At 42.5% G+C, this 23888-nt stretch overlaps 1 protein-coding gene across 1 annotated transcript in view; it reads right to left on the bottom strand.

Moving 5' to 3' along the window:
• Window positions 1-23888, bottom strand: part of CORO1C (coronin 1C) — a 79351-nt gene that overhangs the window by 23982 nt on the left and 31481 nt on the right. Inside the window, exon 3 of the mRNA XM_046024701.1 lies at window positions 4224-4346. Coding sequence (XP_045880657.1) covers window positions 4224-4346 — 123 coding nt within the window. The remainder of the gene's footprint in view (window positions 1-4223; window positions 4347-23888) is intronic.

Genomic DNA, 23888 nt, shown 5'->3' with positions numbered 1-23888 from the left:
ATAAGGAAAAAAAGCCAAGGTCCTCCAAATTACTATAAGAAACAAAGAGAACAAGGCACAGAATAGTGTCCTATAGACAACAGAAGAATGCTAAGAAGGTGTCCTCAACTAGTGAAAAACAATCACTATTTCAAAACAAAATAAAGTCAGAACTTGGAAAACTCAAAAAGAGGCAAAAGTTTTTTGAAATTAGATACAAAAGAAAAATCACTTTAGAAGTGAAGACTAACCAAGAAAGAACACATTATCAAAAACATAATAATGCCTCCAAAGAAATAAAAGTTAAAAAGCAGAAAAAAGATTAAAGTTCTGAAGCTAATATAACAAACACAGTGTGTCAACTATATTTTAATTAATTTTTTTTTAGCGGTGCCTGGTGGCTCAGTTGGTTGAGAGTCTGCCTTTGGCTCAGGTCATGATCTCAGGGTCCTGGGATGGAGCCCTGCATCAGCCTCCCCGCTCAGCAGGGTGTCTGCTTCTCTCTGTCACTCTCCCTTTATGTGCATGCTCTGTCTCTCTCTCTCTCTCTCAAATAGGTAATATTTTTTTCTTAATTTTTTAAATTTTTAATTAAAAAATAAAATAAATGAACACGAAAAAAAGTTGGGAGAGAAACTGAGCAGTACTGAAGATAATAAAGAAGACAAAGCATACGGATTAACAGGAGGAGCCCCTGAAGAAGAAAACCAAGGCAAAAAAATAGAGCAAATATGAAGGACTATAATTGAGAAAACATTCTGGGAAGGAGAAAAAAGTCCTGAAACCCTATACTGAAAGAACATACCATCAACTTAGGAATTCCAAGTCAGAATAACCAACGATATTCTAGCAAGATTACTGTATTCTAAGAAAAAAAAATCTTATGAACATCTAGGCGAAAGGAATATATGGTTTATAAAGGAGAGAGAACTATATTATCTGAAATTTTTTTTTTTGACAGGAACACTTTATGCCAAAAGAAAATGGAATAATGTATTTAGATATGAGGAAAAACTGGGGGCTAAGGATTTTATATTTGGAAAAACTCACCTCCAAATCTAAAGGTCCCTGAGGAGCTACTATCTACATAGAAGGACTTAAAAAGTCCTGTTTCCACGAGCCTTTTCTATTTGATTCCATTCTTTGCAGTCTCTCCTCAGTGTGGGGCCTGTCCCAGAAGGGAGTACTCTCTGGTTGGGTTCTAGCATCCACCAGGGAAGGAGCTTCAGATGATCTGAATGACTAGAGAGAGGTGGACATAAGTAAAAAGTTGTGGCTTTCTAGAACTATTTCTAGTAATCATTAACTGGAGGTCGTGACAGTATTTTTGCGGAGTCCATCATATCTATAATATGATAAAGCACACGAGACAGATCAGGGTTCTCTAGTTCACCCTCTGAGTTCTTGAGAACCCAGATTCTCAGTGTGGAAGAAGAGAGATAAAGATGCAATATTCAAGAGGTTAGGTTAAAACTAGATAGTCCAGAATTTGAACAGGGAATATTAAGATGAAGTCACAATGTATTTTATCCTTGAAAATGTGTGTGTGTGTGTGTGTGTGTGTGTGTGTGTGTATTCCCCCCACCCCGCCCCATTTACTACGAAGTCTTAAGAAGGAAAAAAAAGATCACCAAAGGGGCGCCTGGGTGGTTCAGTTGGTTAAGTGTTGGCCTTTGGCTCAGGTCATGATTTCAGAGTCCCTGCACTGGGCTCCCTGCTCCGTGAGGAGTGTGCTTCTCCCTTTCCTTCTGCCCCCTCCCCCTACTCGTGCTTTCTCTCACTCTGGCTTACTCACCCTCTCAAATAAATAAAATCTTTAAAAACAAATGATCACATGGTAACAATGAGCATTCCCAGCATCCAGACTGATCTAGAAATTCCATTTCTCCATTAAAAGAAGCCAGAGCTTCTGGGAGAAATGGCTGAAATGAAGTGTGGGTGAAGAGGTGTCCAAGATGAGCCAGAATACCTTCACATACCAAACAGCAGGGAAGCTACCGAAAACAAATAGGATTTGTCAAAAGTACTCGGGGAAACTTGAAGAAGTTCCCACTAACAACGACTGGATGACCTGAGCTTTGAGGTAAGAATCGTAATGAATCAAAACCCATTAAGTATGTTCAAATCCATGAGCTCAAAATGAAATGGAAGCGGGGGTAGAGGGTGGAGGTGGGGGGAACCTAACCAGTCATCTTCTGAGACAGACAGAGAACCAATTCATTATCTTGAAAACTGGGTAAATAAAAGGAAAGAATCAAACATCTATCCTACTTTCCTATTTGAATGGTACTACTGGGTAATCAAATAGTAGATAAGAGGGGGCATTGCCTTACAATTTTACCAGCTAAAAACTGAAAACAAAATAACAGAATTTAACATTACCATTTTGTGACCCCCTAACAATTTGTGGCATCTGAGTAGTGAGCACTGATAGCTGCACAAATCAAAAAAGAACAAAGACCAGACATCTTGGTGTCATCAGCCTCTTGATGGAAGAACATAACACTAGCTATACAGTCTTGCTGAAAGGACCGAACCTGAACCTGATCACCTTCAGAATCCAGCTGCCAATTTGCAGGGAGTTCAGAGGACAGAGGAGCAGGCTGAACTGCACCCTTAGTATGCAATCACCAAAAACCAGATAGCGAAAGGGGCAGGTCAAAGGTCAGGCTTCTTGATTACATTCATTGTTAAGGACAAGAAAATAATGGAGGAGGAACCTACAAGATACACCAAAGACTCAGAAGACAAATCAAGTTCTTTAAGCCAGCAAAACGAAGCTACACTGTCTAGAAATGCTTGCTGGGGTGATTAAAACCATGAAGAGCAGCAAGAAGTTAAGTATTTAAGAGTGGGAGTAGTGGTTACTTTAGGGAGGGAGGGAGGGGTTACGACAGGGATGTAGCACATGGAAGAGTCTGAGAAGGAGGGCGAAGACCTACTTCCTGACCTGGGTTGGGGTGAGAGGGTATTCGTTTCACTGAACTTCCTTCCCGCTTAGCATGCTTCAGAATAAAAAAGGGGGTTTTTTGAAGATGAATCAAACCCGCTTCTTAAGAGAAGTTAAGTCTCAGTTGAAGATTTTGGCATCAGTGGTCTCAATAATGTTCCTTTCCCTTAGTAAAATGTGTCTGCAGTCATGAAAATGATCAATTTAGCAAGGCACACCAAGCAGAACAATTCCTTTTAACAGCAGCATATTTCATTATAATATGACTTGGCTGCCAAAATTATGAGATCACAGGAGGAGTTATCCTCGGCCAAAAATCCATGAGGAAAAATGGGTAAATGTTTAAATGACACAGTTCAGGAATTAATTTGTGTTTATGTAAAATAATTTTAATTAATAAAACTTTCCAAACAATGTTTCTAAGTCTGGCTCAGGCGACAGAAAATGAAGAGGGAAGTAATAGTAGTGTGAGTCTCCAAGTTCTGCACCCGACGTGCAGGAGACCGCTGGCATCCGACAGAGGGAGCACCTTCACTGACTTCTGCCCTCAGTGCATTACTCCCCAGCGGGACTTACGGTAAACATACTTTGGGCTAGGATTAAGAATTGATCCAAACCAATAATTACATTTTAAGGCTAAGAAGAACATAATCAAGAATAAGCAGCTTTAGTTAAAAAGTATCCCAAAACCCAGTTTCACACACAATATACTTTTGTAATCTAAATGAGGGAATGTAAAGAACTCAAGTGTCTTTCATGTTGTTTGTTTATCTGCGGAAAAAGGACTTTCTTAAGAGGGTCCAACTGGACAGAAATACCTTCTGACGTTACCTTGGAAAGAAATACTTAACTTATTGCAAAACTTTACTATTCCCCAGTCAGTATCTGTTACAGATCCTTTTTTATGTATAATCTTCGGCATTTGTTATGTGTAACTTTCCACTGTAATATGCCATTCATGTTAGCAGTTTTTTCTCTCCTTTTGGGGGAGGGAGCGACTCGTGGACCAACGGCATTCACAGAACGCCACAGAGCAAGTGTGACAAACATCAGTAAGCACCGACACATGCACACCCGTACAAAAGAAGAAAAACAATACAGTACAATGTCTATGATATAAGGGCTTACAAGAGGCTTATCTACAGATACACTTTCATGTCACTCAGGGTATAATCCAGTGGACAATCAGAACTGCTGTGACTTTCTACTTTTCCAGCCTCTGCACACACACTCTTTTTGGAGGTGGTGGGTGGGTCTCACTGGCCTGTGTGCCTGCCACACCCTGGGAGCTTACCATCACCGTGCAGTCTTCTGAGCCACTGGCAATGACCTGATCGTTATGTGGGCACCAGTCTATGTCGAGCACCGGTCCTGTGTGGCCACATACTGTAGGGTAGGATTTGTCGATTCGACCCGTCTGAAAGGAGAGAGAAACAAATCTCCTAAGTAAATACCAACACCGAAGAGTCTGTGTGCTCCCTCAAACCCCTTTTCCTTTTGTTACCTCCACCCCGAACTCTCCAATGTCTGCATATGACGACATCCACATCAGTCAGTGTCAACTAGTAGGAACTGTCAACCTGCATTTCTAGAAATGGTTACGGCCAAGGATACTCCACCAAATTATAAGAATCCAAATTTCTAGGGGCACCTGGGTGGCTCAGTGGGTTAAAGCCTCTGCCTTGGGCTCAGGTCATGATCTCAGGGTCCTGGGACTGAGCCCCACATCGGGCTCTCTGCTCGGCAGGGAGCCTGCTTTCTCCTCTCTCTCTGCCTACTTGTGATCTCTGTTTGTCAAATAAATAAATAAAATCTTAAAAAAAAAAAAGAATCCAAATTTCTAGAACCACAGAAGTTTTATTTAATCAACTACATTAATAGAGCAAATGAAAATACAAAATCTTTTCACCAAAATACAATTTGTAAATTACAGGTGTGTTTTTACTATTAAAAAAAACCCTTGGTATTATTTAAAATGTTAAATATAACTTTTAATATAATTAACTAATACCCTTGAATATAACAAATTACCAGTTCTGGAAATGAATGGCATACTGCAAGCACGCTAAGTTAGGGTAATAAAAAGAAAAGCTCTAGCTATTGCTCAGGGGCTAAAGGACATAGTTTAATGTCTCAGTCTCTTCACTGTCTTCAATCATCAGAAGAGGCAGCCAGAGCTAATTAATGCCAGCTTGGACCCCACCCATCAACTAGTCCACATCACATTAAGAACACAGTTTTCAATGTTGGTAAAGCAGCCGTCACAATATGCTCATGTTATTATACATTTGGATCTAATAAGTCAATCTGGCTTATCGAGCTGATTTTGTGTTAACCAAGACAAATGCTGTTGTTAACAACGGATATATAAAAGCTATTTCCTTTTTGAAACAGGTCAATGCCAGTCCTTTATGCTCTAAAAGCAGTCATACAAAAAGGAATCACTGCCAAACAAGACTGAACCTATTTTTTGTTGTTGTTGTTCTCCTATTATGGCAAGTCATCATAACAGTGAGGCAAGGCTTCTCGGAAATTTTTCAAGATCAAGAAATTCTATGATTTCTCCACTTTGGCTCAACTGTGCAATCTCCAGAGAAGCAGTATACTAAATGCAAAGACCACAGCATCCAGTCGGACAGACATGGGTTCAACTCCAGGCTCTATTACTTTGCCAGCAGACGACCTTAAGCAAGTCATACAATCTCTCTGAGCTTCATCCATCACCTGTGATACAAGTAACAAGAACACCTATCTCCCAAGATTACTGTAGGAACTAGACGAAATAAAGTTTTTTGGCAAACCATAACTTAGTATTATAATTATCTGTGTAAGGTATGCAAAAAATTTAATTTCAGGTGCACCTCAGAGATACTGCCAGGTTCTGGTCCTTATCACTGCAATTAAAGTGAATCAAATGAAGTTTTTGATTTCCCAGTGCACATAGAAGTTATATTTATACCACACTGTAGTCTATGAAGCATGTGACAGCAACAGGTCTAAAAAAAGACAATGTGTAGACCTTAATTAAAAAGTATTTTCTTGCTAAAGAATGTCAACTATCGTCAAACCATAACAAACATATAACAGTTATGAAAAAGTTTAAAGTATTCCAACAATAACCAAGATGTTAGAGAGAGAGAGACACAAAGTGAGCAAGTGGTGCTGGGAAAATGGCATCGACAGACTCACTCCACACAGGATTGCCACAGACCTTCAGTTTGTTTAAAAAAAAAAAAAACAACAACAAACAAACAAAAAGCCCCCCAGAAACACAGTATGTGGGAAGTGCAGTAAATGAGGTAAGCCTGTATAGTGCCTAGAATATAGTAAATACTCAATAATACACTACGGCCACTTCTTATTAGTTCTATATATAATACATATGAGCATAATATATTAATTTACTCCACCATTAAAAACTACAAATATGTATCCCTTATGAACTTTTTTTTTTTTTAAGATTTTATTTATTTGACAGAGAGAGATCACAAGTAGGCAGAGAGGCAGGCAGAGAGAGAGGAGGAAGCAGGCTCCCCACCGAGCAGAGAGCCCGATGCGGGACTCGATCCCAGAACCCTGAGATCATGACCCGAGCCGAAGGCAGCGGCCCAACCCACTGAGCCACCCAGGCGCCCCTCCCTTATGAACTTTTAGGGGCCAGACGCTATGCTGAGTACTGGAGATACAAAAGTGAACAGGGCAGCTCCGTCCTGGCTGAACGTGGAGTTCGATCAAACCACCAGCACCAGTGTAGCACGAGACATGCTCCAGGAGGACAGGCACAGGGGGCAGGGACGCAGAGAGGGGCATTCAACCAGGCCTGTGGGGGTCACAGTCTGTGGGAAAGTTTTCTACTGAGAAAGAGTAATTCTAAACTGAGGTGTGGAGATAGCCCCGTCCACAGACCTAAAAGTCTGGGTTTTTCTCATGCTCACATCCCCTTGCAAATCAGATTCAACCCCGTTCGGATCTCCAGAACTGCATCACCAAAAAAGGAATCCTGGAAGAAAATGCAACCAACACATTATATAGAATGGGGGTGTTTGTTATAAGGAGGGGCACTCTGGGTCACTGACAGGCAGCAAAGCATGAGTGGCTGGGAACCAGACGGCCTGGGCTGGCGTCGCAGCTCCATTCTTTTCCAGCTGAGGCCCCAGCCAAGTGACTTCATCTTCCAACCTCATTTCCTCACTGCAAAATGAGACAGTTACAACTCCTTCTGTAAGAGCTTGTGAGAATTAACTGGAGACAAAGTAAAAGACTTGGTACTTTCCCAGCACCTGAAAGGCTCCATACGCTTTACCCCAAAATGAACAACTGCTGGAATCCACTCTATCATATCCCTGATCATGTCGTTCGTTCCTTAAAGAAGGAACTGCCAAAGAACACCTTAGCCACATGGCTTTCCTTCTCTCCCTCCCTGCATCCTCACAGAAGCCATGGGAGTAACCCAGTCCTGATGCTACTACCTGCCACCCGGTAGCATTCTACTGCTCACACAAGTCGTAATGGAAATCACAGGTGTCCGTTTTATAATATTATGACATACAGGATACAAAATAATATGAACATTGTATTAAATCCACCAGCTAAGGGGCACCTGGGTGGTTCAGTGGTTAAAGCCTCTGCCTTCAGCTCGGGTCATGATCCCGGGGTCGTGGGATCGAGCCCCACATCGGGATCTCTGCTCCGCAGGGAGCCTGCTTCCTCCTCTCTCTCTCTGCCTGCCTCTCTGCATGCCTATTTGTGATCTCTGTCTGTCAAATAAATAAATAAAATCTTAAAAAATAAATAAATAAATAAATAAATAAATCCACCAGCTAAAAGACGGTGTGTCTCAGATTAGATTAAAATCAGCTGCAAGGCATGTTTAAAAAATCATAAACTAATAAATTAAAAACTAAGAAGGTCACTAAAGGAGGGTAAGGGTATAAAAAATATGTGCCATCCAGCCATACTAGAACAAACTTTAAGGTGCGATGCATTAGGAAAGATTACTATCACTACAACATTTAAACAATTCACTGGGATGCTACAGACACTATGAACTTTAACTCATCTAACTACACAGATTCAAACTAATTACAGCAAAAGTTGAGAGAACTAGGAAGAGAAAATGACAAAGCCATAATGTTATAAGATGTTAACAAAGACTTACTCTCAGGCAAACAGACAAAAATTAGCATGAATATAGATGACTCTAGCAAGTAACAAGCTTGATCTAATGGACTTATCCAGTCTTGGAGCCAGTATTTTAAAATAAACATTTTTTTTCCAAGCACACATTAAACATTGCCTTTTTAAAATGACCCATTAGGATACACAAAGCAAATCTCACAAAATACCAAGGAATCAATATCCTGTAGCCCACTTTTAGAGTACAATGTAATTCAAGTAAAAATTAATAAAAAAAATATAAACCCCAAATCCCCAAGGCATCTGACAAAGTTCTAAATTTATTAAATTCTTCACACAGAAAATTATAATGGCCAATAGAAAAAGTTAAAACTGATCAATAAACACATGGCAATTTGTGGGAAAGAGCTAAAACAGATCTCCTTAATGGAAAATCAGTAGCCTTAAATGCATATAAACAAAAGTCTGAAAATTAAAGTTAGAACATACAAAGAGCACACTCAAAGAATGTAAAATTATAAGAAATTAACAAGAAATAAATAATAAGCCAAACTGATACAACAGGACAGAGTAGGAAAAGAGAGAAAGCACTAATACCAGTAATTTTAAAAAAGCATGTAACTTACAAATACGGTCTAAGTTGACATGACATGAAAATACTAGGAGTAACATCTGATAATAAATTTGAAAACATCAGATGGATAGGCAATCTCCTAGAAAAAAATATCTTATCAAAACTTTTTCAATAAATAAAAAACCTGAATAGACCCCAAACCATGAAAGAACCAGGAACAGAAGTCCACATATTACCCACCTCCCCATCAATCATGAAAAAAGCTACTAGGCCCAGACGGTTTTACTGGAGGGCTTTACCAAACACTCAAGGAAGAGACCTCAGACAAAACTTCCCAGAGAACACAAAAGAGGAACACCACTGAACTCCTTACATAAGGAATATCCACCCTGACACAAAGGATGGTGTACGAATAAATGGAAGCCAAATGATAAATACTGATGCAAACTCAACAACCACAACCACCACCACCTAACCAAATTCTGCAGTGTGGGTTGTTCTCAAAAAACATAAGCAGAATGGAAAGACAAGCTGCAGACAGAGAAAATATATATGCAACATCCAGACTGGACAAAGTCAACAAATAACCTAACAGAATAACAGCAAATGGTATGAGCACAGAATTCCCAGGGAAGGAAACCTAAACAGCCTATAGGTGTAAGAAAAAATACTGCTCTCCCTGGTAATCAGGGAACTACAGATTAAAATGATCAGGTAACACTGTAGACCTATTAAAATTGGCAACAATTTAGAAGTCTAAATACAAGTGTTGCCAAGGATGTCAGGAAAGAGGAACTCACAGGAGATTCTCCTGCTGCAATACCTTTTGAGAGCAATCTGGAAACAGGTTTAGGTGAAGATGCCCACCCCTGAGCAATACCACATGGCACTGGGTGGTCTGTGGGTGAGAAAGGCTCCCATGTTTTACACAGAAAGGATATTAACTGCAGCATTGCTGGGAATAATGAAAAAAGCAGAAAGCAATTTGCTTTCTTGGTATGGAAATAAATATCATTTACATAAAAGCTTAACACATATAAAATAATAACCTATAATAACCTATAGACAGATAGATACACATGTAATGAAAGTACACATCCCAAGTTTGAGGAAATGGTTACCTCTGGTGAAGGAGAAGAGGAGGAAAGAAGAATGGAAATTTAGCTACATCTGTTATACTTTGTTTTTCAAAAACAGGAGGTATGAAACAAACAGGGCAAAATATTAACATCTGTTTAATCTTGTGGGTAAGTACATGAGTGTCCTACTACTTTGTTTCCTATTTTTAAAAAAATAATTAAAATGCAATAGAGTTGCGAAACACACCAATGTATTGTTATCCTGCCCCAGGAATGTACCGTTACTAACTTTACATTAAAAAATCTTTACTCCCAAGGTAAAAATGTTTGTCTATCTGAACTGTTTTATCTGAGTCCTTGCACCCTAACACTCTCCCTAGCAAACCACGTCTGGCATCTTTTTTTTTTTAAAGATTTTTTATTTTTTATGTATTTGACAGACAGAGATCACAAGTAGGCAGAGAGGCAGGCAGAGAGAGAGGAAGGGAAGCAGGCTCCCTGCTGAGCAGAGAGCCCGATGCAGGGCTCCACCCCAGGACCCGGGGATCATGACGGGAGCGGAAGGCAGAGGCTTTAACCCACTGAGCCACCCAGGTGCCCCACGTCTGGCATCTTTGATGGTTAAGTATAGTCACTAAACTTTGAACTTCCAAAGACACAAGGTAATTTTTTCCAATCTGGGTTAAAATGAGCTTTTGTTCAGACACACAGTAATTCTGAGGGCAATCTGGAAGTACTAACACAAGCTATTCTTTTTTTTTTTTTTTTTTAAAGATTTTTTTTTAAATTTATTTATTTGACAGAGAGAGACCACAAGCAGACAGAGAGGCAGGCAGAGAGAGAGAGAGAGAGGGAAGCAGGCTCGCCGCCGAGCAGAGAGCCCGACGCGGGACTCGATCCCAGGACCCCGAGATCATGACCCGAGCCGAAGGCAGCGGCCCAACCCACTGAGCCACAAGCTATTCTTAATTCTACTGAGAAACTTAGGAAACAACTTTCTTTTTAAGGTGAACATGATAAGTCTTGGTGTAAAGATAGCGGTAGTATTGCTCTGTCAAGTCAGACATTTAAGAATAATAGTAAGCCTAACTGCCGTTCTTGGCTCAGTGCCCACAAGTCGAAAGCATCAAAGTACTCAAGAGCCTAACGTTTTCACAGGAACTTGAAAGTCATTTAAAGAGCAACTGCCGCCAGCCTGGGTGGCTCAGTGGAATAGGCCGCTGCCTTCGGCTCGGGTCATGATCTCGGGGTCCTGGGATTGAGTCCCGCATCCGGCATTCTGCTCCGCGGGGAGCCTGCTTCCTCCTCTCTCTCTGCCTCTCTCTCTGCCTGCCTCTCTGCCTACTTGTGATCTCTCTCTCTGTCAAATAAATAAATAAAATCTTTAAAAAAAAAACAAGTACTCATTAAGAATAGCTAACACTGGGACGCCTGGGTGGCTCAGTGGGTTGAGCCGCTGCCTTCGGCTCGGGTCATGATCCCAGGGTCCTGGGATCGAGTCCCGCATGGCCTCCTTGCTCGGCAGGGAGCCTGCTTCTCTCTCCACCTCTGCCTGCCTCTCTGCCTGCCTGTGTGCTCTCTCTCTCTCTCCTCTCTGACAAATAAATAAAATATCAAAAAAAAAAAAATAGCCAACACTCGGGGCGCCTGGGTGGCACAGCTGGTTAAGCGTCCGACTCTGGGTTTTTTCGGCTCAGGTCATAATCTCAGCGTCATGAGATCAAGCCCTGAGTCAGGCTCTGTGCTCAGCATGGAGTCTCCTTGTCCCTTTCCCTCTGCTCCCTCCCCCCACCCCCTGCTGCCTGTGTGCATGTGAGAGAGAGGGAAAGAGAGAGAGAATTCTCTCTCTCTCTCAAATAAAGAAGCAAACAAATTGAATTTACAAAAATTGCTAACACTTTCAGAATGCTTCTATTTCATGCTAGGACCTTTAGATCTTCATTCTCACAAAGCTGCTTTATGATACAGCAACTTTATTATCCCCATTTTCTAAATAAAGAGATGGAGTGAAGAAGAGGAGATCTGAACATCACTGACCAGCCAGCCATACTAGATTTTCATAGGGAAAGAAAATTCCCATTAGGCTACGGGTTGTGAAAAAAGCATGAAAGTCATGTTAAAATTATTGACAGCTGGTCATCAGAAACAGTTAATAAAAAATGATATCCTGCCAACAGCTGTTTCTTCTGGTTGTAACATCACAAATCCTTACAACAAATAAAACAGGGAAAGTAGCATCACGTTGCAGCAGAACAAAAAGAGAATCGACTAAATGTCTGATAGTGGTAAAGAACGAAAAAGGGAAGCAATGCGAGAACTGGCATTTTAAATGTGCACTGACTGTTTCACAGACAGGAGGCTCACCACACACAACTCAGGGTCAGCTATCTCGACTTCAAGGGCTTACACCACTGAATAGCTTCTTACCCATAACAAAATCAATCAAAAGAAAAGCACAACATATTTTATCCAATGAGTACATTATTAAAAGGGCAGAGCTGGGCAATTATAAACTGCTGAGAGCGCGAGTGCATGGAAACTGGAGGAAACCATACAATACTGGCCTTATATGGTAAAGCTGTGGACGCATCATTTCTGAGAAACACTGTGCACGAGGACCTAATGAAAATGCATTTCTCGTTCATACACATGACACATCCTCATCCATCATGCAGGGAATGGACCGAGGCATCCATGTCTAATTGCTGGCTTGTGAAGGACCACTCAGAAGGGACACCCACTGCCAGTCATGGGGACAACACAGCTCACCTGCACCTCTAAGCAACACATGTAAGTGAATGCTGAGGTTAGAAAAAAAGAGTTACAAGAATTTAATGCCCGCCCTTTTTTTTTTTTTTTTCAACTAAATGGTACTTTATTTTAAGTACTACCTATCCATTTTCCAAGACTAATAGATTAATTTCATTTGCTAACTAATCAGGTCACTGTCTTATTAAGGATGTGTCACACATCAGCTGCATCATCTGGAATATCACTCATTTTCTAGCATGGAATTGCAAGTTTAGCTGAGAACAATCTGCCACCATTTAGACTCCCTGCTTTAAATAATGTTTAAAAATTTATCAATTACTTACTAGTCCCTGCCACTTGTCACAAAAGAGCTCTTATTGTACCTCTCTAGCTAAAACTCCAAGTGGTGGGAATGGCCAGCAAGTCAACTCAAGTAGCAAAATGACCAAGGTTACCAACGGCGCTGGCCCTGTGCCTAGTTCATAACTTGTGACATATTAGTGAAATAGGTCAGGGCACTGGCTTACCGACTGTCATTATCTAAAAGATCCAGCAGCCTGCCCAGGGCCCAGCAACATGAGCCCCAGGGAAAATTCAGCCTCCAAAGTGTGTGTACAGCTGGCACAGGGGAGAGGTGTGACAGCACAATTTCCATGTGGCTGGCCTGGGCTGAGGCTGATGGCTTTGACACGTTCCAGCCAGCAACCCTCAGAGTGGAGGAAAACCACCTAGACACTAGCACTATCATTTACCCTGGGTTTGGGGAAAGTTCTCAAAAATTTCAAAACAGCCACAAAACTCAAAAAAGAGCTCCTGGAAACTGATGCTTCAACTAAACCCAGAGTTAGGCAACACTTTCCTCCAATAGGCATTTTTGGGGAGAGGAAAGTAAAAAGCAAAATTTAAGCGCCGGTAAATACATTATCTAACTGCTCTAAGAAGGAATGTTTGTGATTTTAAATAGCCATGCAAACACATTCCTCCTGAGGCATACCAAATTCACTGTAACTCTTATGACATGACATTTCTAGTCGTTAAAGACACTTCCCATCAATTTCGATGGTAAACTGTAACTTCTGCCACTTATATATCACAGTGTATCTTACTAGTTTCTCACACCTCATGTCAAAAAGGAATCCATACTTAGGAAGTGCACAAAGTGCACTCATTCTACATGCCAAGGGAAGTACTGTGCAATCAAGAAACTCTAAAGACACATGAACAGAAGTGTACAGAAGTCTTCTCACACATCTGTTCCTATAAAGGAGCTCCACTACGTGATGTGGGTTTTGTTTTTTTTTTAGGATTTTATTTATTTGACAGACAGAGATCACAAGTAGGCAGAAAGACAGGCAGAGAGAGAGGAGGAAACAGGCTCCCTGCTAAGCAGAGAACCCAATGTGGGGCTCGATCCCAGGACCCTGGGATCATGACCTGAGCCGAAGGCGGAGGCTTTAACCCACTGAGCCACCCAAGCACCCCTCTGCGATGTGTTTTTAAAGGAGCTGATAGTGTATCAGAGGAACCTGCACACATTTTCACCCTCCCAAACTCAAAATTCAGCACTGGGAAGCTTGCCCACATGACTTCTGCATTCTATAAAAGATCATTCAGAATGACTGTTTCTTAATGTAACAACAACCCCCAAAGTGACAAATGTTTTCGATCCACACGTTAACTTGCTCAGTATTAGGCTGAAGATGCTACCAAACTGGGGCAAGGGAGCATCAAATGTACGCTTTTGTTAAAGCCACATAGAATGCTGACCAGCAGGCTTACTGTTTCTCACGATAACCTAGGTTTCCAAAAAGTTAATAAACTTCCACGGTGTTGAAAAGTGACACATGTTAATTCTACTAGTCAAATCAAGTATTCTCCTTTAAGATGCTCCACTTATCCCTCATACAAGGTCTTCCTAGCTGACATCCCAGAGTTCAGTCATGCAGACCAAGGGTGTGGGCTTCTGACAGCAATCCACACCGTCTCCCTCATCCAGTTCTGCACAGCAGCTTCCCAGCGCCTTTCCAACCTCTGATCCGCAGTCATCTCATCCAGCCGCTTTGAAATCTGTGCTTATTACCCAGCCTGACTTCACTACCTTTGGATATAAATGCCTAAAAAGTCCCTCCCTATCCTGACTCAAGGAACAAGAGACAAAGATTTTCCAAATTTTCCGTCCCTACTTTATATTTATATATTTTAGGGGAAAAATGCTGGTCAAAATAACTTTATATGCCCAGAGTTCAATAACTTTATCATTCTGTTCATACTTTAAAAGATCTTTTGTCAGGCTCTGATAATGACTCCTTCCTGGCCTCAGATTAATACCCTGAGAATTTCCGAATCTCGACAAGGGGAATGGTAAGTCAAACATGTGCTCGGAAGCAAAGGAAAAGTTTTCAGCCCAGGCATAAGAGCTCCATTCACACTGTGCAGAGTTCAAAGGATGACTACTGAAGTTTTTTTCAACTTCCTTTTTCTTGGATCAGTATTATTTATGTGGATACAGTTCTGGTGAAATCTCTTCGGGCCCTACTGCTCCACTTGAAGAAGCTACAGTCTGTTATCATGGGACAGGGCAGAGTGGCACAGGGAACATGACACGGACTTCTATAGCAGACCGGCAAGACTGAGACGCACCATATATGTCTTGTTGACAAGCTGGCCACTGAGAGGGGCAGCTCCTGACCCAGGACTAATACAGCCTGGGGTGGTTTTACTTTAGGGGAACCAAAAACACCAACCTTGACGGTAAGCAGAGGCGCCCTGGAATCAAGCACACAGGTTGGGTTACCCAGTCCTGTCAAGGAAGTGAGATCCTAGCGCTGCCAGAGAGAGGCAGTGTGGCTCTGTAGAGAGCTCATCTGCTGTGAGCAAAGAGCAGGCTTTATGCGCGCGCGCACACACACACACACACACACACACACACACACACACACACAAAACGGCAAGCAAATTATTTGGCATCATAGGTCCTCTTTAAAACCTGGGTCTAATACCAGATAGACCATTTTAAAAGTCTTAAGAATATGAAGGAAGTTACCGTAAAACTATGGATTTCACAATCAGAAAGCAAAACACTGGAAGTTAAAGTTTCCTTGCTCAACCACGCCTAAATATGCCATAGCGCACAGAGACACTGTATTTCCTACCTAACAATTTGTAAAGTGAAAACCTCATCACTGGAGACACAAAATTCCATATACTTCTGGTCTGAAAATAAACACAAACTAGGAATCCAGGATGAGGTAAAACCTAGTCAACATAAAATTCCGCTCAAAAGCAAAAGCTGAAAAGCAAAATAACTATTGACCTAAGTGCAAATACAGGAAATTAAAACAAACTACTCTCCTTTCTGATGTGAAACTGAAAGATCAGTTGCCTAACCCCCTGTATTCAGCGAGTGACATTGGGGATTTCTCCCCTAGGACCCCCTGTGAATGACGAAGAACTCCAGAGCTACTCCCTTTCAGTCCCAACCCCTGCAGTGGGTTACGCACAAGTTTCAGAATAAAAATCCACCCTCCTGGAAGTAGAGATGAAAACCAGAAATATACTGTAAGTTTTTTTTAAAGGTAAATGCCTTGCAGTTCCCTTCGCGTAGTAGTTAGGAACAAGCAGGAGGACGGGAGTAGAGACCCAGTTCTGTAGACTGTATCATTTACTCACAACTTAAAAGCTTAGCGGGATAAGAAACCCAAGTCACTGGTCCTCTAAGAAAGTCAACACGTGCTCCACCACTCACCCTCCCAGCTCAGCTTCCCCTGGACTCCACTCAGGTCCCACCCCACCCCACAGATATTCAACTCAGCAGCAGAAAATTTGCTACATATGGTTACGGAGGAGGCTTCTGGACAAATCAGGACTATAGATATTTGTCCATTAAACCCTGGGTCTATTTCAGAGTAATGTGTGTTAGAAAACCTTTTCTTCACTGCTTTGCCAGACTTGGGTTATAACGTTTACCCAGTGAGGGCTTCTGCTAGCAGCACTTGCGTGTGTGCTCAGCACAGACTCAAGCTCCGGAAAACCAGCAAAGAGTTAAACGTTCTTTGCACTTGACTCAGTGGCTTCCCTTCACCAAAGGCTCCCAGATCCCACCATTCTCCGAGCCACCAAGCAGCCAATCAAAGCAAAGGAAGGAAATTATCCTGGCCAGCTGACAGCCCCAGAGCTCTGATGGCCATATATGGTAAAAACCACTGTCAGAGCCCTGTCAGGCCTACAAGCCGGCTGCTGTGGACATATCAGTGAACTGCAGCAGCCGGAGAAGCCGGCCAAGGAACCGTACAAAGGACAGGCTGCCTGCTCATCTCCAGGGGAGGCGGACTGGGAGGGGAGGGTGGAAGCAGTCCTGGGCCAGGACACACTCTGAGTCACAAACACTCACTATAATCAAAAATAGCCCCAGGGTACATTGTGAGGTTCCTTCTGCCAGGACTTTGTGCTCCATTGTTAACTGGGGGTGAGCAGGGTATCCCCCCTAAAAGCCCCCATAGCAAGACTGGAAAACAGTCACTGGGAGAAAATGAAAGGGCCCTTCTGTGGCACTTCATGTGGTAATGAGGCCGTGCAGTGCTCGTGCGGCTGGCAGCTCGTGACATAATTTAGAAGTCATTGTTCTGCACCTGGTGCCGTCCCCCTGCATCCTCCACCCCCCACCCCCGCCTCGCAGCCATTCGCCGCCCACACAATGGACAGTGTACGGTGCTCCGCGCGTCAGGCAGCATCTATTTCAGGAGGCAGTGAATGGGCATCCCGTGACACATCAGGACACTGGCACGGAATAAAATTCCCTGCCCGTCACACCAAAGCGACCATGGGCCAAACGCCCACATCTGTACAAAGGGCTACTGGCATTGCTACCCTTGTCCAAACTGGAGCACTGCTCTTTGTGGGAATGAAAACTGCCTGTCAGCAGTGTGCAGTAAGGGGGAGATGCAGCCAATGCAAATCCAGCAGGTGCCGGCAGTGACGGGGGGGGGGGGGGGGGGGTCACAGAGAAAAGCGCCATCGGGAGACTGCCATTCCTTTTGAACTAGTCCATGAAAGAAGGCTCTTATCAGCCCGGTGCCTGGCGCTTAAAGGAAGCGCTCCATAATGTGAAGTGCAGCGATTTCCTCACTGTGGCTGTCTCCTCGAGGCAGGGAACAGGTCCAGTACTTTCCAGACCTTAAGATAATTCTCAGAGCTGACAGAACCAAAGCCCTGACAAGCTAGTGTTTTTGTTATTAAGCATTCTAATGGCAGAGAAAGAAGGAATGCAAAGGATTAAGTATCAATTAGACCACAGTTTCTATATGTTCCCCACCAAAAAACCACCTTTCACACTCAGTGGGGGGAAAATGTTATTCAAAAATACACATGAACAAATCAAATATAGACCAAGAGGCCCAGGTTCCAATCCACAAAGACCATGGAGCTCTGAGCCCACACTCAGTCTGAGCTTCAATCCCCACACCTGCAGAACACAGGTGCGACAGCAACCCCACTCGTGCAACAACTAAGACCATTTAGGAAGGGGACCCTCCAGGCACATTCTGAGGTCATTTGGAGTCATATTCTTATGAAGATGACATGAAGTCACTGCCTTTTTCTAAAGAAGACATAAGAAAGATGCTGTGGATCCAGTTATGACAATATCCTAAAATATGGAAGAGTGCTGCTTATTTTCTGGTTCTTCTCCATATAATGATGGAGGAAAAACATTAATTTTGCACTATTTACACTGGAAGTGATAGGACAAAAAGGACAAAAGAAATGGTTTTTCTACCAAAAAGCTATCCTTTGCCTCCTCTTAATCCCTCCAGTCGAACATTCCATTTCACCAGTTTCACTGAACGCCCATCGCTACACCCAGAGATCTTGGGATCTGAGGGGGGAATGTGGCTCCCACTTCATTCTCTGTCCTGCTGGGAACTGAGCACCTCTTCCAATTCATCAGCTTAGAGAATTGACCGAGCTCTTCTGTTTCATCCCCAGTTCCTACGCACAGGAGAAACCTGAATTCCAGCAGAACTTTTCTGTGACGTCTTCCTTGACTTAAGAGCCTCAGTTGGAACTCATCTCTCATCACTGTGTCAGAGAACTTCATGTACACACAAAGCTCCCCATCAAAGAGATCAAAGTCAACTGTTACCAAAGCTTTTTAAGACCAAGAACCCAACACAGGTCCTGGCACAAAGGAGGTACTCAAATATCTAAGGAATGAGTATGTGAACGAACGAATATGATTTTTTTAAAGTACTGTTTTAGACTTCATTAAGGCTTAAAGAACAATCAGCTCTTTATACATGCTCTGATAATATTACTGATAATAACTTTTAAAAAATAACCTTTACATATAATAAATTCATTGGAAAAATGTGGAGAAAGTACAGGTAATGATAAAGTACAAAATAAAAACCATGGTCAGTCTCACCATCAGCGTTAACATTCCAGACTTTTCCCCAAAAACAAGTAATATAATTTGAAGTTTTACAGAGGACAGTGACTATGACCTCCTAACACATCTTTTTAGGTTATAGGACAGTATCATGGAACACAGGATAACCAAATCTTGCCATAAGACAAGACTGCTACTGTACAGAACCTCTTGCTACTGTAGAGAACCTCTCAATTATTCATTTAAGATTTGTTTAAGAATATATCTGTATATATTTATTATCTGTACAGAAAGTTTAAAAGATATATGCAAAGAGTGCCTAAAACTCCCAGAAGGCCTTTTAGGTGACTGTAAGTAACTCATTTATTCATGCATTGTGTGACCTAACATGATGAGTCAAGCACTATATTCTGAGAATACATGAATTAGTTATCAAATCGCTGCTTAATAATTTACCCTAAAACTTAGCTGCTTAAGACAGTAAGCATTTATTGTCTCATAGTTTGGGGGTCAGGAGTTCAGAAGCACCTTATCTGGGTGGTTCTGGCTCAGGGTTCTCATGAGTCATGTGTCAGCCGGGGCCGCAGGATCCAACTTTCAAGACAGCTCACTCACAGGGTTGGTCAAGCAACGCAGACCATCAGTGGAAGGTCCCATGGACCTCTCCACAGAACTGCTCAGGTCTCCTCAAAGCACGCTGCATCCCAGAGAGACAAAGTGAAAGCCAACATGCTTCCAGTACCTAGTCTCAGAAGTCACACGCCATCAATTCCACCATATCCCAGTGGTGACAGAGTTCAGCCCAGTTTGATGCAGGAGGAAACCACACTACAGCCATGAACAGGAGGAGGTGAGAATCTCTGGAGGCCGTCCTGGAGGTCTAGCACACAAACAGCCATCTGGTTTGCATCTTCCATCCAAGTGAATGTCAAGAGATCAAGAGAATATAACTGTAATCATTCTCCCCTTATCTGTTAAGTGGCTATGAAAATATGACAGTACAATGGAATGACGCGGGACGTGGTACCGGCAGCATGGATAAGCAGCCAAGGGAAGCCAAAGGATGATGTTCACTGACTCAGTGAATCAGAAATAACATCTGAGTTGGATACTGAACAGTAAGAAGAGGTACTCAGAATTCTGACTGAAATGAATCAAGATTTCTTCCTCAATAAATATGACAGAATAACACTCTAAAGCAGCCCTTGCCAGCTCAGGTTCTGTGAGAAAATTAAGTCCTAATGCTCTAAGGCAGCAAATATATATGTACTGAATTAATTTCTCTCCCATGCATCTAGAAGGTATAGCATGCCCCATCCTTGAGAGAATTAAGAAAATATTCACGGAAATGATTTTCTGTGGGACTGAATTCTTTCACAAAACCCTAGCTGAGAAAGACTACCAGATGTGTTGAAAAGATGGCTCACAGACATAAAGCCATATCACAAATATTCCTACACTGTTCCAAAAACAAATGCGAGAAAAGTAACTATGTGCAAGAAGGTACTGCACAGCCATACCAGAGAAGCTAGAAGGAGAGGGGATAGTTACGCAAAAGGGCGACAGAGGCCCGGCCACACCCAGCCCTCCGGAGCCCAGCACAGAGCTGCCTCAGAGGCAGTTACTAGGAGGATGAAGTCAGCCATCACTCCAAGAGCCCAAAGTAAGAATCGTCAAGGGAGGAAGGGAGTAAGCAATTAGGGAAGACGGGAGCCCTCCAATTTGTATCCTCCACCTAAGGACTGTTAAGAGGTCAAGAGCACAGAATTCTAATCAATTCCCCCCACCCTTGTTTTAAGTTACGATTTACAGGTTCGCTGTGATTTGAAGCTTTAGTGTGTGTGTGTGCGCACACACGCACCTTCCCACAAACACTGGTGTGTATGAGCCACCAGGGTTCACGACAGGGATGGGAATGCCTTATCCCACATCACCAGTGCGGATATTCCACACAGGAGAGGCTTGTTCGTGCCCACATGGTACAGCGCACAGGGAGCTGAAACCTGTATGCTCTTGATACAAGGCAGCTTGCGTAATCGTGGGGGGGAAAACCCTCACAGCCAAAACCACAAAGCAAACTTCTGTTCTGCAAGACTGCTATTATTCATCCTCTGAAAGACCAAATAATAAGAAAATGTATGAAGCCACACCTTGAAATGCATGACAGCATGGCATGCCACAGCTTGATGAGAGCATTACGAAACAGATCCTGAACGACGTGTGCTCATCTACACCACCCCACCTCAGGGCTGAGTACCTTCTGCAGTCCTCTAGCAGCGACCTCCTACCATCCCACTTTCCTTATAAAACCTTAACGAAAACCTCATAAACGATACACTTAAAATAAACACATATCCATTCCTAAGCTTGCCTCTTGCTATGTATGTGTTTTAATGTATTTATCCCTACTACTCTTCCCACTTAAGTCCACAGAGATCACAATTTTCTCAGAATCTAACCACAAACCTCATGAAGTAGCAATAAGAAGCCCTATTTAGGGGCACCTGGGTGGCTCAGTGGGTTAAGCCTCTGCCTTCGGCTCAGGTCATGATCTCAGGGTTCTGGGATGGAGCCCCACATCAGGCTCTCTGCTCAGCGGGGAGCCTGCTTCCTCCTCTCTGCCTGCCTCTCTGCTTACTCGTGATCTCTGTCAAATAAATAAATAAAAATCTTAAAAAAAAAAAAAAAAAAAGAAGCCCTATTTACTGCCAACACTAACCAGCTTTGAAGAGAAATTCATGGAAGGCCATGTTTTTAAATAGTTACCTTTGTGGAAGAGTCACAATACGTCTTAAGATCAATACATGCATATTTGGTATTAGTATGAACAGAGAGCCCAAAAAGCACCACCAAAACTCATCTGCCTGTTTATTACCAGAAAAAAAGGGGCTGGGGGGCATTAGTAGAAGTCTCTGAGGTGGTTACTAAAAACCATGCCCATCTCCTACAATTCACGTTTAGAGGAATCCCAGACCGCTGACAACACATACTGGAGCCCAGTACATACCCAGGGCATCGTTTCTTAATTGCAAGTATCGCTTCACACTCTATGTAAATGTAACGATTTGGTTGTTTTTAGCTTTAAACAAAAGCAGCACCTCATTATAAAACTATTTCAAAGTTGTCCAGAGACTGAAGTTGTAGCAAGGAAAAGAGTGACACATCCATGTCCTACTACAAGTCTGTGACTGAGCCAAGCCCGTGTTCTTCCTCTATGCCACACCGACCCTCAGTCTAAAATACAGACACTTTCATACACAAAATCCCACATAGTACCTGTGAACCTATCAATTATAAAAGTCATTAATACCAAGTACTGACCTTACTTCCAATGGCTTGGGCTTAGTTTATGCCAATGCCACTCCTCCAAAACAAATCAGTATTTGAGGAGCAAAGCCACACAGACCATATTACAGTCTGGGAAAATGACTCTTGAGGCTCCTCCAAAAACTAACAGTTCTTCCAGACATGGCAATTTTTTTTTTTTTACCATTTTATTTATTTTTTAGCGTAACAGTATTCATTGTTTTTGCACAACACCCAGTGCTCCATGCAAAACGTGCCCTCCCTATTACCCACCACCTGTTCCCCCAACCTCCCACCCCTGACCCTTCAAAACCCTCAGGTTATTTTTCAAAGTCCATAGTCTCTTATGGTTCACCTCCCCTTCCAAATTTTTTTTTTTTATAAACATATAATGTATTTTTATCCCCAGGGGTACAGGTCTGTGAATCGCCAGGTTTACACACTTCTTCACAGCACTCACGATAGCACATACCCTCCCCAATGTCCATAACCCCCTCCCCCTCTCCCAATCCCACCTCCCCCCAGCAACCCTCAGTTTGTTTTGTGAGATTAAGAGTCATTTATGGTTTGTCTCCCTCCCAATCCCATCCTTTCATTTATTCTTCTCCTATCCCCCTAACCCCCCATGTTGCTTCTCCATGTCCTCATATCAGGGAGATCATATGATAGTTGTCTTTCTCCGATTGACTTATTTCACTAAGCATGATACCCTCTAGTTCCATCCACCAGACATGGCAATTTTTTTTTTTTTTTTTTTTAATTTGACAGAGAGAAACCACAAGTAGGCAGAGAGGCAGGCAGAGAGAGAGGAGGAAGCAGGCTCCCTGTGGAGCAGAGAGCCCGATGCGGGGCTCAATCCCAGGACCCTGGGATCATGACCTGAGCCGAAGGCAGAGGCTTTAACCCACTGAGCCACCCAGGTGCCCCAGACAGACATGGCAATTTTTAAAGCAACTTACTCTACCTTAATTCCTATACAACTAATAAAAGAACAAAATACTAATGCAAGTGAAAACCAAATCATAAAAACCAGTTGGCTTAGGAACTGCATATAGGTCTCCCTTAAATGATATAAATGAAACTCAAAGCTTCCCGTGGTTTGTAAAAGCAAAGATGCATGCACACAGCCTTATGTGGATGTGGAACTTCAATCAGAGGAAGATTAACCATTCAAAACTTTAGGCTTAATTGGCTTGTCCTATTTCTTGGAAGCTAAATAAGTAAATAAATCAGTCGGTCTTAAATAGATCTTTCACTCTATAAAAGGGAGAATAAAAACTCAAACTCCAAAATACATCATGGTGCTCCGGTGCCTGATCTCGGCTGACAAGCTAAGGTAGCCTCTCAGATGGGCACCACAGACCCACCACACGCAGCTGACGTTGAATTCAAATTCCCACTCTACGTCAGGTAAGCTGTGGTAATACTGTAACGTGTTATTTGCCACTAAACAGTAATTTTCTGGGGCGCCTGAGTGGCTCAGTGGATTAAAGCCTCTGCCTTCGGCTCAGGTCATGATCCGAGGGTCCTGGGATCGAGCCCCGCATCGGGCTCTCTGCTCTGCGGAGAGCCTGCTTCCTCCTCTCTCTCTGCCTGCCTTTCTGCCTACTTATAATCTCTGTCAAATAAATAAATAAAATCTTTAACAAAAAACAAAATAGTAATTTTCTCCACAAAAATAAAGCTGAGTAGAAAATTAAATTTAAACTGAATGAGAAGAGTCTCCTT

The sequence above is a fragment of the Meles meles genome, chromosome 12 (assembly GCF_922984935.1).
Source record: "Meles meles chromosome 12, mMelMel3.1 paternal haplotype, whole genome shotgun sequence".
NCBI classification, from domain to species: Eukaryota; Metazoa; Chordata; class Mammalia; order Carnivora; family Mustelidae; genus Meles; species Meles meles.
Note: the sequence above shows the minus strand (reverse complement) of the source record. Positions and strands in the feature narration are given on the sequence as shown.